This window comes from Bos indicus, chromosome 10, assembly GCF_029378745.1.
Source record: "Bos indicus isolate NIAB-ARS_2022 breed Sahiwal x Tharparkar chromosome 10, NIAB-ARS_B.indTharparkar_mat_pri_1.0, whole genome shotgun sequence".
In the NCBI taxonomy this organism is placed as follows: Eukaryota; Metazoa; Chordata; class Mammalia; order Artiodactyla; family Bovidae; genus Bos; species Bos indicus.
In genome coordinates this window covers 88,730,133-88,747,422 of record NC_091769.1, presented here as the reverse complement: position 1 = coordinate 88,747,422, position 17,290 = coordinate 88,730,133, and the positions used below count along the sequence as shown (strand labels likewise).

The following is a 17,290-nucleotide window of genomic DNA, read 5'->3' as shown; positions in this document are numbered from 1 at the left end:
ATATTGCATAGGAACCTGGAATGTCAGGTCCATGAATCAAGGCAAATTGGAAGTGGTCAAACAAGAGACGGCAAGAGTGAATGTTGACATTCTAGGAATCAGCGAACTGAAATGGACTGGAATGGGTGAATTTAACTCAGATGATCATTATATCTACTACTGCGGGCAGGAATCCCTCAGAAGAAATGGAGTAGCCATCGTGGTCAACAAAAGAGTCCAAAATGCAGTACTTGGATGCAATCTCAAAAACAACAGAATGATCTCTGTTCGTTTCCAAGGCAAACCATTCAATATCACAGTAATCCAAGTCTATGCCCCAATCAGTAACGCTGAAGAAGCTGAAGTTGAACGGTTCTATGAAGACCTACAAGACCGTTTAGAACTAACACCCAAAAAAGATGTCCTTCTCATTATAGGGGACTGGAATGCAAAAGTAGGAAGTCAAGAAACACCTGGAGTAACAGGAAAATTTGGCCTTGGAATACAGAATGAAGCAGGGCAAAGACTAATAGACTTTTGCAAAGAAAATGCACTGGTCATAACAAACACCCTCTTCCAACAACACAAGAGAAGACTCTATACATGGACATCACCAGATGGTCAACACCGAAATCAGATTGATTATATTCTTTGCAGCCAAAGATGGAGAAGCTCTATACAGTCAGCAAAAACAAGACCAGGAGCTGACTGTGGCTCAGACCATGAACTCCTTATTGCCAAATTCAGACTTAAATTGAAGAAAGTAGGGAAAACCACTAGACCATCCAGGTATGAACTAAATCAAATCCCTTATGATTATACAGTGGAAGTGAGAAATAGATTTAAGGGCCTAGATCTGATAGATAGAATTCCTGATGAACTATGGAATGAGGTTCATGACATTGTACAGGAGACAGGGATCAAGACCATGCCCATGGAAAAGAAATGCAAAAAAGCAAAATGGCTATCTGGGGAGGCCTTACAAATAGCTGTGAAAAGAAGAGAAGTGAAAAGCAAAGGAGAAAAGGAAAGATATAAACATCTGAATGCAGAGTTCCAAAGAATAGCAAGAAGAGATAAGAAAGCCTTCTTCAGTGATCAATGCAAAGAAATAGAGGAAAACAACAGAATGGGAAAGACTAGGGATCTCTTCAAGAAAATCAGATATACCAAGGGAACATTTCATGAAAAGATGTCCTTTATTGATAAAGGACAGAAATTGTATGGACCTAACAAAAGCAGAAGATATTAAGAAGAGGTGGCAAGAATACACAGAAGAACTGTACAAAAAAGATCTTCATGACCCAGATAATCACGATGGTGTGATCACTCACCTAGAGCCAGATCCTGGAATGTGAAGTCAAGCGGGCCTTAGAAAGCATCACTATGAACAAAGCTAGTGGAGGTGATAGAATTCTAGTTGAGCTATTCCAAATCCTGAAAGATGATGCTGTGAAAGTGCTGCACTCAATATGCCAGCAAATTTGGAAAACTCAGCAGTGGCCACAGGACTGGAAAAGGTCAGTGGTCATTCCAATCCCAAAGAAAGGCAATGCCAAAGAATGCTCAAACTACCACACAATTGCACTCATCTCACACGCTAGTAAAGTAATGCTCAAAATTCTCCAAGCCAGGCTTCAGCAATATGTGAACAATGAACTTCCTGATGTTCAAGCTGGTTTTAGAAAAGGCAGAGGAACCAGAGATAACATTGCCAACATCCGCTGGATCATGGAAAAAGCAAGAGTTCCAGAAAAACATCTATTTCTGCTTTATTGACTATGCCAAAGCCTTTGACTGTGTGGATCACAATAAACTGTGGAAAATTCTGAAAGAGATGGGAATACCAGACCACCTGATCTGCCTCTTGAGAAATTTGTATGCAGGTCAGGAAGCAACAGTTAGAACTGGACATGGAACAACAGACTGGTTCCAAATAGGAAAAGGAGTACATCAAGGCTGTATATTGTCACCCTGCTTATTTAACTTATATGCAGAGTACATCATGAGAAACACTGGGCTGGAAGAAGCACAAATTGGAATCAAGATTGCCGGGAGAAATATCAATAACCTCAGATATGCAGATGACACCACCCTTATGGCAGAAAGTGAAGAGGAACTCAAAAGCCTCTTGATGAAAGTGAAAGAGGAGAGTGAAAAAGTTGGCTTAAAGCTCAACATTCAGAAAACGAAGATCATGGCATCCGGTCCCAATCACTTCATGGGAAATAGATGGGGAAACAGTGGAAACAGCGTCAGACTTTATTTTTCTGGGCTCCAGAATCACTGCAGTTGGTGACTGCAGCCATGCAATTAAAAGACGCTTACTCCTTGGAAGGAAAGTTATGACCAACCTAGATAGCATATTGAAAAACAGAGACATTACTTTGCCAACAAAGGTTCATCTAGTCAAGGCTATGGTTTTTCCAGTGGTCATGTATGGATGTGAGAGTTGGACTGTGAAGAAGGCTAAGCGCAGAAGAATTGATGCTTTTGGAGAAGACTCTTGAGAGTCCCTTGGACTGCAAGGAGATCCAACCAGTCCTTTCTGAAGGAGATCAGCCCTGGGATTTCTTTGGAAGGAATGATGCTAAAGCTGAAACTCCAGTATTTTGGCCACCTCATTTGAAGAGTTGACTCATTGGAAAAGACTCTGATGCTGGGAGGGATTGGGGGCAAGAGGAGAAGGGGACGACAGAGGATGAGATGGCTGGATGGCATCACTGACTCGATGGACGTGAGTCTGAGTGAACTCCGGGAGTTGGTGATGGACAGGGAGGCCTGGTGTGCTGTGATTCATGGGGTCGCAAAGAGTCAGACACGACTGAGCAACTAATCTGATCTGATCTGATCTGATCTGATGCAATATTGCTCTTTACAGCATCGGACCTTGCTTCTATCACCAGTCACATCCACAACTGGGTGTTGTTTTTGCTTTAGCTCCATCCCTTCATTCTTTCTGGAGTTATTTCTCCACTGATCTCCAGTAGCATATTGGGCACTTACCGACCTGGGGAGTTCCTCTTTCACTACCCTATCATTTTGCCTTTTCATACTGTTCATGGGATTCTCAAGGCAAGAATACTGAAGTGGTTTGCCATTCCCTTCTCCAGTGGACCACATTCTATCTTACCTCCCTACTATCTACCAAAAAGTCCAAATTCTCTAGTAAGGCATTCAAGACCCACCCCATTCTCATCCCCATCCACCTGTGCAGCTTCATCTCCCACAGTCAATCCCCTACTAACCTTCTATGAAGCCTTTTGTCAGTCAACCTTCCAGCCTTCCTTGTTCCTTCCTCTCTGGTTTATTGCGCAATGCTTTTACGTCTAATAATCTGGTCCAATGTCTGCCTTTTCCACTAGATGCAAAGGGCAGAATTCACTAATAAATAAATAAATGAATAAGTAACCCTGCTAATAAAAAAAAAAAAAAGAATACCCACTGTGCTGGGAGCCAGCGTGAGGAACTCTGCCCGTGGCAAAGGTCATGAGGAAGGAGGCTCGGCCATACAAAAAGGCGGGATCAAGCCTCAGGAGTCCCCCTGGAAATTCTCGAGCATCTACCCCCCAAACCAGAGTCTGCCTCCTCTACTGCTTTGTGCTCTCACCTACACCTCTGACTTTAGGGGGGGCTGTCCCCCACCACCTCTCTATGAAAAAGAGTTAACTTACAGCTCCAGTTAATAAAGTTTCTGGGCGTGACAAGAGTGTTTCAACCTACAAACTCCTTTGGAAGTCCTCTAGCCTGCCTGAATAGGTTCTTCTGGCCACATGTGATTGTTCAGAGCCTCCCAACTGTGAGAGGCATGAGGTGTTCTAAACTGTCTAAATACAGATTCCTTTGAGCAGTTAAAAGATTGATTAGAAATTGTATTGGTGAAGGGTTTTTCACTTGTTGGGCCAATGTTTGCTGCTAAGTTTCCATATCCCTTACCTGCTGTGTCCCTGGCAGTGTATTGATTAATATAATTGGTGTATAGGAATGTAAGTAGTAGCTTTAATGTTTGTAACCTTGGACCCTTGAGTTAATTCTTTTCTTGTTATAGCACACCACAACTTTGCCCTATAGGAATGCAACTTTATCTAATGCTTTCGGAGGGTGGCACCTGACTTTAGAATAATCACCTTTAGAGAAAAATAAGTTTTTTGAAAAAAGGATCTTAAAATGTTGACAGGCCTCCTGGCCAGAAGATGGTGTAAATCACCTAAACTTTTGCATATGATAAGTTTGAAAGCCTGGCTTCGATAAGGATCAAGGACTGCTGACCTTCCCCCATTATCCTCTATGCACAACTTAAGGTATAAAAACTACTTTGGAAAATAAAGTGCGGGCCTTGTTCACTGAAACTTGGTCTCCCCATGTCATTCTTTCTCTCACCTTCTGGCTGAATTCCCATCTGGGGCGTGGGAGGCTCGTCAAGCCTACTAATTTTGCCTGGGCTTCTAAGATCTGACCAGGGAGGCCTTAGTGTCTCCTCTGCTTCGGGAGAACGGGAGGACGCCTGCGGCCTACATAGGTGACGCAAATTCCTTATTTTGGAATTTTATTAGCTTTCCACGTAAACCAAGTTATTCAGCCTCTTTTCTCCACTAAATTTTCTCACTGAACTATCCTTATTCTATTACTCTTTATGTCTCTAATTAATATTTAATTAAAACTATTGTTTCCAGTTCGCCAACGCCGTCCCCGATTCGAATTCCCTGGATCCACCAGGGCTGGACCCCGGCACACTGAATGAATGAAAGAGTGAAAATATTCCAGTCTATCTTCAACATGGAAACTCAAGTCCAACTATGCATTCCTGTGCTCTAACTCTCCAGTGGCGCCCACCTCACTCAAAGTGAATCAGGAGCAAAGGGGGCAGGGCACACCCTATGCTAACAGCATAGCTAGTTAGAACTGACATAAAGAAATGACATAAACTAGTTAGAACCAATTAGGCCCAAGATGGCAGAAGACTTGACTTCCAGCAGACCTTGAGCCTCATTATACGCTCATTGTGATATATTAGCACATGTTAAATGACACACCCACAGGGGCCATGACAGTTCTGAGGCTGACTGTTGGGAGCGGGAATTTCCAATTTCTGGAGGTCCCCACCCCTTCTCCAAAATAGAATGAATCCTCCCACTTATTAGCCTATGAAATTACCTAGCCCATAAAAGGAGAAGGAAATGGCAACCCACTCCAGTGTTTTTGCCTTGAGAATTCCCGGGACGGGGGATCCTGGTGGGCTGCCGTCTATGGGGTCGCACATGACTGAAGCGACTTAGCAGCAGCAGCAGCAGCCCATAAAAACTAACCACCCCATATTTGGAGCCCTTCTGAGATGGATAAACTACACCCTGTGAGACCTGTACTGAGTCAGTAACAACACAGGTCCCCAGGTAAGAATCACAACCTCAGGGCTGCCATGCTCCCCCAGTTATCCCCGGCCCCAGCTCCCAGCCCACCCTCCCCAAGCCCATCTTCCTGAGGTTGCACCACCCTCCAGGCCTGGCCCTCCAGGCGACAGGCCTCCCCTGGCCTTGAGACCACCTCTGAATGGGACATCAGCACTGAAGTAGACACAATTCCCAAGTCTCAGCTTTCATGCAAATGTCCTCAGTAATAAAAGAGGTGGAAATTGAAAAATATAAAATAGATGATATAGGAGCCCAACTGTGTCTAAATAGACTGGAGCTGGAGTTTTTCAAAACGTGTCAGTGAGTCTTTAACATGTAAATGAGTTGCTTCCCTCGGGGTATTTTAAAAGACTCTGTCAGCCATGAAATATGTCTGTCATGAGAAACACCTTTCATTATTAAACCTTTTGCTAATGAATCACCTGCCCTGTTCTATTTACTTGCCTTTTTGACTTTCACCTGAGTTGTCTCTCATACCATCACGTCCTTCTTTTCTTTCAGTTGAGGGTGAGAGGGGGAGTGCCTGAGGACACTGGACCCCAAAACCTAACAATCAGATAATAATACTGGCAATAACTGACCTTCACACAGCCCTCTGCACTCATTATCTCATTAGTTATTCCACACCAGCAGTCCCCAACCTTTGGGGGACCAGGGATGGGTTTCATGGAAGACGATTTTTCCATGGACTAGGGTGAGGGGTGGGGATGGTTTGGGGATGATTCTAATGCATTACATTTATTGTGCACTTTATTTCTATTATTATTACAGCAGCTCCACCTCAGATCATCAGGCATTAGATCTCAGAGGCTGAGGACACCTGTTCCACACATCCCCCTCAGCACACAGTGACGTGAGACAAATACCACTGCCACCCCCAGGGATAAATGAGGACATCAAGGAGCAGAAAGGATGAGGGATTTACCCCCAGGTGGCTCAGCTAGTAAACGGCAGAGTAGACAGAGAACAGAGGAGCCTGGTGGGCTACAGTCCATGGAATCGCCAAGAGCCCGACACCCCTGAGCAACTAACACATATACACACAAGGGAAATCCCTTCAGCGCTTTCTCTTTATGGTACGTGACCTCAGACCTTCCTGATCGGGGACTCCGATCACCAGATGCAGACCTCCAATCACCATCATTCTCACCTCCATTCTCAAGTAACTACATCAGTCACTATGACTTCTGACCCTCTACCAACCCCAAACAGAGCTAGGCACAGGGACGTCGCTACTTGGCACCCCAGAAATCAACAGCATGTCACAAGATCAATCAAAAAAAAAAAAATCACTATAAGCCACCACTCCAGGCTATGAAATGTTTAGGAGAGCTATGTCACTGTCAAGTCAAGGATGAGAATGGTATCCATCTTGCTGGACCACAGGAAACATACCAGCAAGTCATGAGACGAGGCAAGAGCAGAGTCTGATAAATTAATGGTCAAATGCAATTCCATCCCCTGTATCGAACTAAATAGGGAACCAAGCACTTAGTGTTCACTGGGCTGGGTCTTTTCAACTACCATCCATCTGCTGCTTCTTTCCCAAGCCATATTCCAGGACAATAAGCCTAGAATCACTGCATCCTATTTGGTTGCACAGGTGAGAATGACCACAGAGGAAATAATTTAAGGCTCTAATCCCATTAATCCCATAAAGTGACCACAGCACCCCCTCCCATTTCCTAGAAAGACTGTTACACAGATGAGCAGTATTTTTTTTGGTCTGCTCCCAGGACTGGAAAAGACCCAACAATACCTTTGGAAAGAGTGATCAGGTTTTCAGGGAAGTTTAGTTACTGATGTAGACAAAAAGCGACCAAGGGGATGGTACCATCCATTGACTTGATGTCTCAAATCAATGCTGATGAATCCCCAACTGATGCCAAAGTCCTGGAGCAGACAGGAAAAATAAATCTCACCCAGGCAAGGAGTAGAATTTACCACTATTTCATCCAGAGAGAGGCGGACTCAGGAAGAACAGTGTGCTTAAACATCTCATGTAACTCACACAACTGCATTCTGGGGTGCATCCTATTATACCCTCATTCTACAGAGGAAGATGAGTTTTAGAAAAAGTAAGAAACCTGGATGGAAAGCTACTAAGTGATGCAGCCAGAACTTCGAATACAAGCCTATCTGATCCAAACAAGAGCACACAAGGTGGATGAGAACAGGGCTTGCTGAGCGCCTCTGATGCATATAGCTAAACTGAAATAGTTTATTCAGTGAGTCGTGGGGGGGAGGGGTAGATGCCTGAACCAAGCACTATTCTTATCTTACAGGTCCCTTGTATGAGAAGAAAATGTGTATATCAGAAAGGAAAAAAAAATGTAAACTCTACCAGCAGAGGTCAAATTTTACATCCTGAGGGCTGCTGAGAAATGGCCAAGCAGACACAGCAAGATAAAATACGATGTAACTCAGGAAAACTGACACGTGTAGACCTATACATGAAAATCTGTATAAAATGTGGGGGAAGTTACAGCGAACAAAGTAATACGTACATGCTCACTATCACTACCAAAGTGAAACAGGCACCAGCATAGAAAAGCCCAGGTCCAGGAGTGAAGAGCTGGTGCTTTAAGTTCACAGGATTTTTTTCCTACAGAACAATGATACACAAAAGTGTATCCCCAGAACAGAATGTTAGAAATGCAAATACTTGCTCCCCACCGTAGAACTGTGCGTGTGTGAGTGCTCACTCATGTCGGACTCTTTGTGACCCCCATGGACTGTAGCTCTCCAGGCTCCTCTGTCCATGGGATTTCCCAGGCAAGAATACTGGAGTGGATTGCCATTTCCCACTCCAGGGAATCTTTCCGTCTCAGGGATTGAACCTGCATCTCCTGCATTGGCAGGAGGACTTTTTCTACCACTGAGCTTTCATCTGGGAACCCCAGACCTACTGAATCAGAACCTCTGGGGATGTGGTCCAGGTTTCTGTGTTGTACCAAGCCCTTCAGGTGATTCTGATACACGCTGAAGTTTGAGAACTACTGCTTAATGTAAACGTGGGAAGGCACTGCTGCTGCTGCTGCTGAGTCACTTCAGTCGTGTCCGACTCTGTGCGACCCCAGAGACGGCAGCCCACCAGGCTCCCCCATCCCTGGGATACTCCAGGCAAGAACACTGGAGTGGGTTGCCATTTCCTTCTTCAGTGCATGAAAGTGAAAAGTGAAAGTGAAATCGCTCAGTCCAGCCGGACTCATAGCAACCCCATGGATTGCAGCCCACCAGGCTCCTCCGTCCATGGGATTTTCCAGGCAAGAGTACTGGAGTGGGGTGCCATTGCCTTCCCCGGTGGGAAGGCACAGACAAAGTCTAACTCACTTTCAACTCTGCAAATATTTCCTGAACACCAAGTGCCAAGAATCACGGAGGTGATCAATAAGTATCTGTTGAATCGAATGACTTCCTAGTCAGTACAAAGTAAATGTCACTTATCCTGGGGAGAGAGCTGTACTCAGTAGGTATCTTCTAGAGGAAGCTCTCCACACACCGGCTGTCATCAGCACAAGTTTACCTTGCAATCTGGAAGCTCAGAGCCCAGCAAAGTGAAAAAGTCACTCAGTCATGTGCGACTCTTTGTGACCCCATGGACGGTAGCCCACCAGGCTCCTCTGTCCATGGGAACTCTCCAGGCAAAAGTACTGGAGAGGGTTGCCATGCCCCCTTCTCCAGGGCATCTTATTTACCCAGGGATCGAACCTGGCACTCCTGCATTTCAGACAGATAAGATTCTTAAGGGGACAACAGAAAATGAGATGCTTGGATGGCATCACCGACTCAGTGGACATAAGTTTGAGTAAGCTCCGGGAGTTGGCGATGGACCGGGAGCCTGGCGGTGCTGCAGTCCATGGGGTCGCAAGGATTCAGACACAACTGAGCGACTGAACTGAACAAGATTCTTTACCATCTGAGCCACCAGGGAAGCCCCAGCCAGTGCTACAGATAAGGAGAGCTGCTGGGCGCCGCGGGCCCCAACGGAGGGCAGAGATAACCGCGCGCTCTTGCTTCTGATCCAGACCGCGCTCAGGCCCCGGGACGCCTGCGCCTCGGAGGCCACAGACCACAGGGCCCGAGGAGGTCTGAGTGAGCCACCGGCTGCCTTCCTCCAGCCGGCTCCACCGGACACACGGGACCGCGCCCCGTTTCCGCCCACCGGAGAGCCGGCAGGAGTGGCCGCGGAGGAGGCGGGGCCCCTGCTAGTCGCCCGAGTCACGTGGCCGCGCGCCGGGCCCGCGGGTGCCAAGGACACTCGCGCGGGGTCCCCTCGCGACCGGCGGCCCCGGCGGAGGCGCGTCCACTGCGGCTTCCCCGCGCTCCCGCGGCCCCTGGCGGCCCGGGCTCGGCTTCGGCCTCCGAAGTGGGGCTGCCCCTACTCACCCGAGTAGGGAAGCAGGAAGACGCGGCGCTAGGCTTCCAGCCGCAACCAGGGCGGCGGGGATTCGCGGGCAACTTTGCCGCCACCCCCCAGATTGCGCTTGGTTAAGCCGGGGCGCTGCGCGGCCTGCCGGGAGTTGTAGTTCTTTGGTGCCCTCAGCCGCGGAGACGGGGGCGGGAGAAAGACCGCGCTCCCTCTGGACAGCTCCTCCTCCGGAGGCCGAGGCGTCGCAGACACTTGACCTGCGGGTAGCAGGTAGCCTGTTTCTTTGCCTGCGCTGCGGACACGAGCCTTCCTGAAAAAAATTATCTCCAAGAGTCTTTCCAAACTGGTCATAAATTTATGTTCAGTAAGAGGATGGAGTTGTGGCTTTGTGTATTTAAAATAAGGTATTCGAACAGGCAAGGAAAATTTTTACACAGTTGCTGATTCATCTTAGTCATCTTTGTCTCTCATCCATTCATTCATTGACCTCTATTTATGGAATGTTTGTTTATAAGGTGTACTTTGGAGATGATCATCAGACCTTCATTCATTCTACAAACATCTCTTGCTGCTGCTGCTGCTTCTAAGTCGCTTCAGTCGTGTCCAACTCTGCGACCCCATAGACGGCAGCCCACCAGGCTCCCCGTCCCTGGGATTCTCCAGGCAAGAACACTGGCGTGGGTTGCCATTTCCTTCTTCAGTGCATGAAAGTGAAAAGTGAAAGTGAAGTCGCTCAGTTGTGTCTGACTCTTCGTGACCCCATGGACTGCAGCCCACCAGGCTCCTCCGCCCATGGGATTTTCCAGGCAAGAGTACTGGAGTGGGGTGCCATTGCCTTCTCCAAACATCTCTTGAGCTATTATTAATACTTCATGTCGGGTAGAGATGGGGTGGAAGATTCATCTGTCAATTCAAAGAAAGAAAGTGAAATTGCTCAGTCGTGTCCAGCTCTTTGTGACCCGTGGACTGTAGCCTACCAGGCTCCTCCATCCATGGGATTCTCCAGGCAAGAATACTGGAGTGGGTTGCCATTTCCTTCTCCAGGGGATCTTCCTGACCCAGTGATCGAACTTGGGTCTGCCACATTGCAGGCAGAGGCTTTACCCTCTGAGCCACCAGTTCAAAGCAATTCTAATAAATTTCCAACAGGATTTTCCGTGGATGTTTACAAGCTAAGCTAAAATTTATGTGGAAAAACAAAGGACAAAGCATTACCTAAACACTCTTGAAAAGTAGAGACCTATTTCAGCTCCTGTTTCAAGGACCTATCCTTCTATATATCAACATTTAGTATGAAACTATAGAGGTCTGTCTAGTCATGGCTATGGTTTTTCCAGTAGTCATGTATGGATGTGAGAGTTGGACTGTGAAGAAGGCTGAGCGCCGAAGAATTGACGCTTTTGGAGAAGACTCTTGAGAGTCCCTTGGACTGCAAGGAGATCCAACCAGTCCTTTCTGAAGGAGATCAGCCCTGGGATTTCTTTGGAAGGAATGATGCTAAAGCCGAAACTCCAGTACTTTGGCCACCTCATGCAAAGAACTGACTCACTGGAAAAGACTCTGATGCTGGGAGGGATTGGGGGCAGGAGGAGAAGGGGACAACAGAGGATGAGATGGCTGGATGGCATCACTGACTTGATGGACATGAGTTTGGGTGAACTCCAGGAGTTGGTGATGGACAGGGAGGCCTGGTGTGCTGCAATTCATGGGGTCACAAAGAGTCGGACACGACTGAGCGACTGAACTGAACTGAACTGATAAAAATTAAGACCATGGGATATTAGTATAGGGATAGGCTGAGGGGGGAAATGAATCAGCCTGGAGAGCTCAGAAACAATCCAGGCATATGTGAAATCTTGATATATGACAGATCTGGCATTATATTAATAGAACAATAGGGAAAGATAGATTAGTCAGTACCTGAGCTGAACCAACTGCTTATCTGTTGGACACCCAACACAAAATCTAACTCTAAATAGATTAAAGAATTTAAAAGGAAAAAGTAAAATCAGAACTTCTGAAGGAAAATAAAGGAAAATTTCCTACTTACTATCTCAGGGAAGGGTTTACTAAATAACATTGGCACAAATGGTATAGAAAACTTTGGTAAATGTGGATGACATGAAAGTTAAGAACTCCCTCATCAAAAGGCATGAAGAAAAAGACAAGACCACTTGGGAGAAGACACTTGCAGTACAAAGCCACAGTACAGAACTAGCAGTAACACAGAGGTGCATGATACAGCCCCCACCACCTCAAGTTTGCAATGTATAGGTGTTGTTTTGTTTGTTTTTTAAATATTTTGGCCACACCTTTTGGAATATGGAATCTAGTTCCCTGACCAGGGATCAAACCTCTGTCCCTTGCATTGGGAGTTCAGAATCTTAACCACGGGACTGCCTGGGAAGTACCAATATATAGATGCTAAGAAAAGAAAATGAATAATTTCCAAATGGTATCAGAAGCATTAAGATAGAGTCATGAACAAAGTAGTATAAGAACACAAAGGAGAAAACATTAATTTTGGCCAAGCGATTTTGAAATGTTTTGCAAACTAAGACCTGATAGGCTAACAGGGGTCCCCCAGGACAAGGGTGTTAGGGAGCAGCCGAGGCGCAGGAAAAGTCATAGAAAAAAGCATGGGGACTTACCTGGTGGGCCAGTGGTTAAGACCACACTTCCAATGCAGAGGGCGCAGGTTTGATCTCTGGGGTCTAAGGGGACTAAGATCCCATATGCCGAGCAGGATGGTCAAAAAATAAAATAGCAATAACAAAAATAGTTTTTTAAAAAAGCATAAAGATGCAGAACACAGTAAAAGGCATAAAGACATTTAAATTAAAATGGAAATTTTTAAACTACAGAGAGAAAATGTACTAAAAACAATTACTTTAACTGAACTTTAACTATGAAATTGTTACAAGCAGGCTAGCAGCTAACCCTAAGGAATGGGAATGGGGAAGGTGAGACTGGAGTACTTTCAGTGTAGTCTGTACCCTTTTGTAGTATTTGATTTTTTTAAAGTGAATGTGCTGATAATTTTTTGTTTTGCGTGTGCATATAAGCTTTATAATTAAAATTTCGTTGTTTGTGAATCTCCTGGTGGTCCAGTGGTTAGCACTCCATGCTGTCACTGCCAAAGACCCAAGTTCCCTCCCTGGTCAGGGAACTAAGATCCTGCAAGCTGTGCAGTGTGACCAGAAAAAAAAATTTTATTTTATTTTAATTTAGCGAATTTCCAGTTCAACATGGTATGTTTGGTATACCCATTTAAATTCATGTCTTCCTAAAGGCCCATGAAAATGACAGGAAAGGAATGAAAAGGCATAAACCCAAAAAGGAACAATAAAGGAGACAAGAACAGACAGGAAAAATTAAAAAATAAATGTGGGTAGCTCCAAAGCAGATAGGGACATAAAGTGCTTTTAAACAAGCTAGTGCTTGAGCCCCAACCCCAGAAATTCTTTTTTTTTTTCTTTTGGCCTCTTAGGGTGGCATGCTGGATCCCAGTTCCCAGACAACCCCCCACCCCTTGCCTCCAACCCCCCAGCCCTGCAAGGAAATTTGGAGTCCTAACCACTGGGCCTAGAGGGAAGTCCCCAGAACCCCAGAAATTCTGATTTTTAGAGTCTAGTCTGGGGTCTGGGCCTCTGTAATTCTTAGAAAACTCCCCTGTGATTTTAATGGGTGCCGGGGTCCAGCCCCGGCTGATCCAGGGTATTCGAAGGAGAGACGGCTTCGGTGACCTATTTATTTAAATATTCATCAAAGATATAAAGAGTAATAGAATGAGGATAGCTCAGTGAGGAAATTCAGTGAAGAAAAGAGGCTGAATAATTCAGCCAGAAGGTGAAAGAAAGAACGACATGGGGAGACCAAGCTTCGGTGAACAAGGCCCGCACTTTATTTTCCAAAGTAGTCTTTATACCTTAAGTTATGCATAGAGGATAATGGGGGAAGGGGTAGAGTCATGCAGTAAGCCAGGCTTTCTTCCTGCAAACTTATCATATGCAAAAGTTTAGGTGATTTGCATCATCTTCTGGCCCAGAGGCCTGTTAACATTTTAAGACCCTTTCTTCAGAAAACTTATTTTTCTCTAAAGGTGATTAGGCAGGCGCCACCCTCCAAAGGCATTAAAGTTGCATTCCTATATGGCAAAGGTGTGGTGGGCTACAACAAAAAAGAATTAACTCAAGGGTCCAAGGTTACAAACATTAAAGCTACTACTTACACCAATTACATTAATCAATACACTGCCAGGGACACAGCAGGTAAGGGATTGGAGGCTTAGCAGCAAACATTGGCCCAACAAGTGAAAAACCCTTCACCAATACAATTTCTAATCAATCTTTTAATTTATCAAAGGACTCTGTATTTAGACAGTTTAGAACATCTCATGCCTCTCACAGATGGGAGGCTCTGAGCAATCACATGTGGCCGGAAAAACCTATTCAGGCAGGCTAGAGGACTTCCAAAGGAGTTTGTAGGTTGAAACACTATCACACCCAGGAACTTTATTAACTGGAGCTGTTAGTTAACTCTTTTTTCAAAAAGAGGTAGTGGGGGGACAGCCCCCCATAAAGTCAGAGGTGTAGGTGAGAGCACAAAGCAGAAAGTAGGCAGACTCTGGTTTGGGGGGTAAATGCTTGAGAATTTCCAGGGGGACTCCTGAGGCCCGATCCCGCCTTTGTGTATGCCGAGCCTCCTTCCTCATGACCTGTGCCACGGGCGGAGTTCCTCACACTGGCTCCTGGCAGTGATAGACTTCCAGTTGAGCTATTCCAGATCCTGAAAGATGATGCTGTGAAAGTGCTGCACTCAATATGCAATATGCCGGGAGATGGCTCCCAGCAAATGGGCAGCTTAGTGGAAAAGCTCTGTCAAGCTGGCAGTTTATGTAGTGAAAAGTGGGTATATTGAAAGCAGTGCTTTCAGCCCCCATAGAGTCACCTGTAGAGCCTTAACAATCCTCCTGGACCTCTTAAATCCATTTTCAGGAAACAGAACCCAGATAGAAGTATTTTGCAGAGAGCTCCCCCAGAGGATTTCCATGCACAGCCAAGGTTAAACACCACTGATTTAAAGAATCTTGTGTGAGGGACCTCTCTGGTGGTCCAGTGGCTAAGGCACCGTGCTCCCAATGCAGGAGGCACAGGTTTAATCCCTGGTCAGGGAACTGGATCCCATATGCTGTAACTTAGGAGTTCACATGCCACAACTTAAGACTAGCTTAAGAGTTGAGTTCACATGTCACAACTAAGACCTGGCACAGCCAAATAAATAAACATTGTTTTAAAAAAATAAAGAACCTTGTTTGAACTGTGTGACTCAAGTGTTCTAATTTGGTAGAACTTTGTTTTCTTCTTTATAAAATGATCAAATGGTGGTTTCCTTCTTAATAAAAGATATTAACTATCATCTGTTCTATTTAACCTCAGAGGTTCTTGTGAGGATCAAGTGAGACAGTGTGAGTGCTTTGGAAATTGACTATTGCTGTACAGATGTGGCCCATCACACTTAGAAGAAAATGCAAACTCTTTACCCAACCCTTCCTTCTCCGCATGGCTATTTTACCACTCCCTCTGTCTCCAGCCTCTGTTTCCCAGCCTTCTCCCCCAGCTCATATCACACTCTAGCCACACCAGCTTCCTGTTTGTTCCTCAACCCCTCAATCTGGCTGCTGCCTTAAGGCCCTTACACTTGCTGTCCCCCCAGAATTTCAAAGGTCTGCCCTATCACAGAAATCTGTTCCCTCTTTCAACACCTCCTCTCCTGATCACTTTTATCTAACTACCACCACCCGTCTGCATTCCCTCAGGCACATTCTATCCCTTTACACTGTTTTATTTTTTGAAGTACTCATCAGTACTTGAAATTACATCATTTATTTGCTTAAGACAGCTGTTCTCTGTCTCCTCCATTAGAATATAAGCTCCATAAGAGCAGGGATTTGGGTCCACAGTGCTTGATACACAGTAGGCACTGGGTGATGCACAACAGGTGCTGGGTATGTAATAGTGAAGAAAACAGGCAAGGTCCTTGCCATCCCAGAGCATCATTTGGCTGAGATGGAAAAGGAGACAGACAATAGACTAGCAAAGAACATACGGGATAGTTGCATGATGTAATAAACCCTGTGAAGGAAGAAAGCAATGGGAGGTGGGGTGTAGTAAAGAGTATCTGGATGTAATCAGTATTGTGTCTTTGGATAGAGTAGTCACACAAGGTCTCTTTGAGGAAATCACAACCTAACAGATGAGGAAGTCAACCATGAGGAAGATGAGGACGCATGTTCCAAGCGAAGGGAACAATAAGTACAAAAGCCCAGGGGTAGAAAAGAGCTTGGCATGTTTGAGGAACAGGAAGGTACCCAGAGTAACTCAACAGAGAGATTGGTGTGGGAGGAAGTAGGAGAGGCAGGCAGAGGCTGGGCCACAGGGGGCCTTTGGAGGGCTTGACAGTTTGGGTTTTAGTCCAAGTGCAATAGGAAGCCGTTGAAGGTTGTTTTTTGCTTGTTTTTCACTTTGTGGGGTTTGGGGTGTTTTTTTTTTTTTCTTAGAGGATAATTGCTTTACAATGTTGTGTTGGTTTCTGCTGTAGAAAGTTTGGTTGTTGTTTGTTTGGGTTTGTTTTTTTTTTTTTTTTTTCCTTTGGCCACACCATGCAGCATGCAGGATCTTAGATGCCCCACCAAGGATCAAACCCATGCCACCTGCTGTGGAAGCACAGAGCCCTAAGCCCTGGACCACCAGGGAATTCCCACATTGAAGGGTTTTAAATTGACATGAGGTATGAACAGAGAAACTAAGTGGAAAATGCACTGAGCAACCAAAACCATTAAGAGAAGCAACTAACTCTTCCCAGAACCTGCCAGAGTCCCAGGTGCATTTCTGGGGCAGCACGACCTGGGTTGGCACATTGCATACTTACTGATTGAATGCCGTCCAAGAGAGGTTTTCATTCAGGATGCTGTGTGGCTTATCCCAGAGATGGACCATCTGTGAGAAAGCATCCTATAGCCAAGCAGAGGAAAAGCAAGAGAAACTAAAGTGCAAGGTTCTTCCTTAAGGCCACAAGAAAAGAGCACTGCAAAGGAAGGAACAAGGGGGCTTAAGGTCCATGGTAAAGAAAGCAGAAAAGCTGCGTTAGCTCCCAGCAGCATCTCAGAGGGGAGCAATGCCGGCAGGAGTCTGTCCACAGAAGCAGCAGCAGAAGGAGGCATGGACTATTGGCCTGAAGCTTGTGTTGGCACCCGCCCAGGACAGAATGTTCCAGTAGAACAAAGGAAGTTGACTCAGACCCAGAACCAGAAGGTCAGGATCCAGCTACCCCAGAGGACAGTTTAGCATTTGCCAGAGGATCAGCAAGCCAATCCATAAAAACTTATGTAGTAGAGTGGAAGGGCAGAAACCTGCTTGGCCTGCCCCATGAGGTGGTCAAACTGGCCTGAACCTGCTGGAAGGATGAAAGGGATTTTCTTTAATACCTGGGAGGAAATAAGTCAAGATAAGTAATCTGGAATTAATTTCCA

General features: G+C 45.6%; 1 protein-coding gene across 4 annotated transcripts in view; it reads right to left on the bottom strand.

Moving 5' to 3' along the window:
* The window catches only part of ADCK1 (aarF domain containing kinase 1), a 139,855-nt gene extending 122,895 nt beyond the window's left edge, over window positions 1–16,960 (bottom strand). Inside the window, exons 1-2 of one of the 4 annotated variants that reach the window (XM_070797925.1) lie at window positions 16,690–16,960; window positions 12,411–12,482 (exon numbers count right to left, since the gene is read on the bottom strand). In XM_070797925.1, coding sequence (XP_070654026.1) covers window positions 12,411–12,482; window positions 16,690–16,720 — 103 coding nt within the window. In that variant the 5' untranslated portion in view covers window positions 16,721–16,960. Of the gene's footprint in view, window positions 1–9,776; window positions 11,325–12,410; window positions 12,817–16,689 lie in introns of those variants that run through there. The other 3 variants (XM_070797927.1, XM_070797926.1, XM_070797928.1) reach the window with 3 other exon arrangements.
* Window positions 16,961–17,290: the final 330 nt, after the last annotated feature.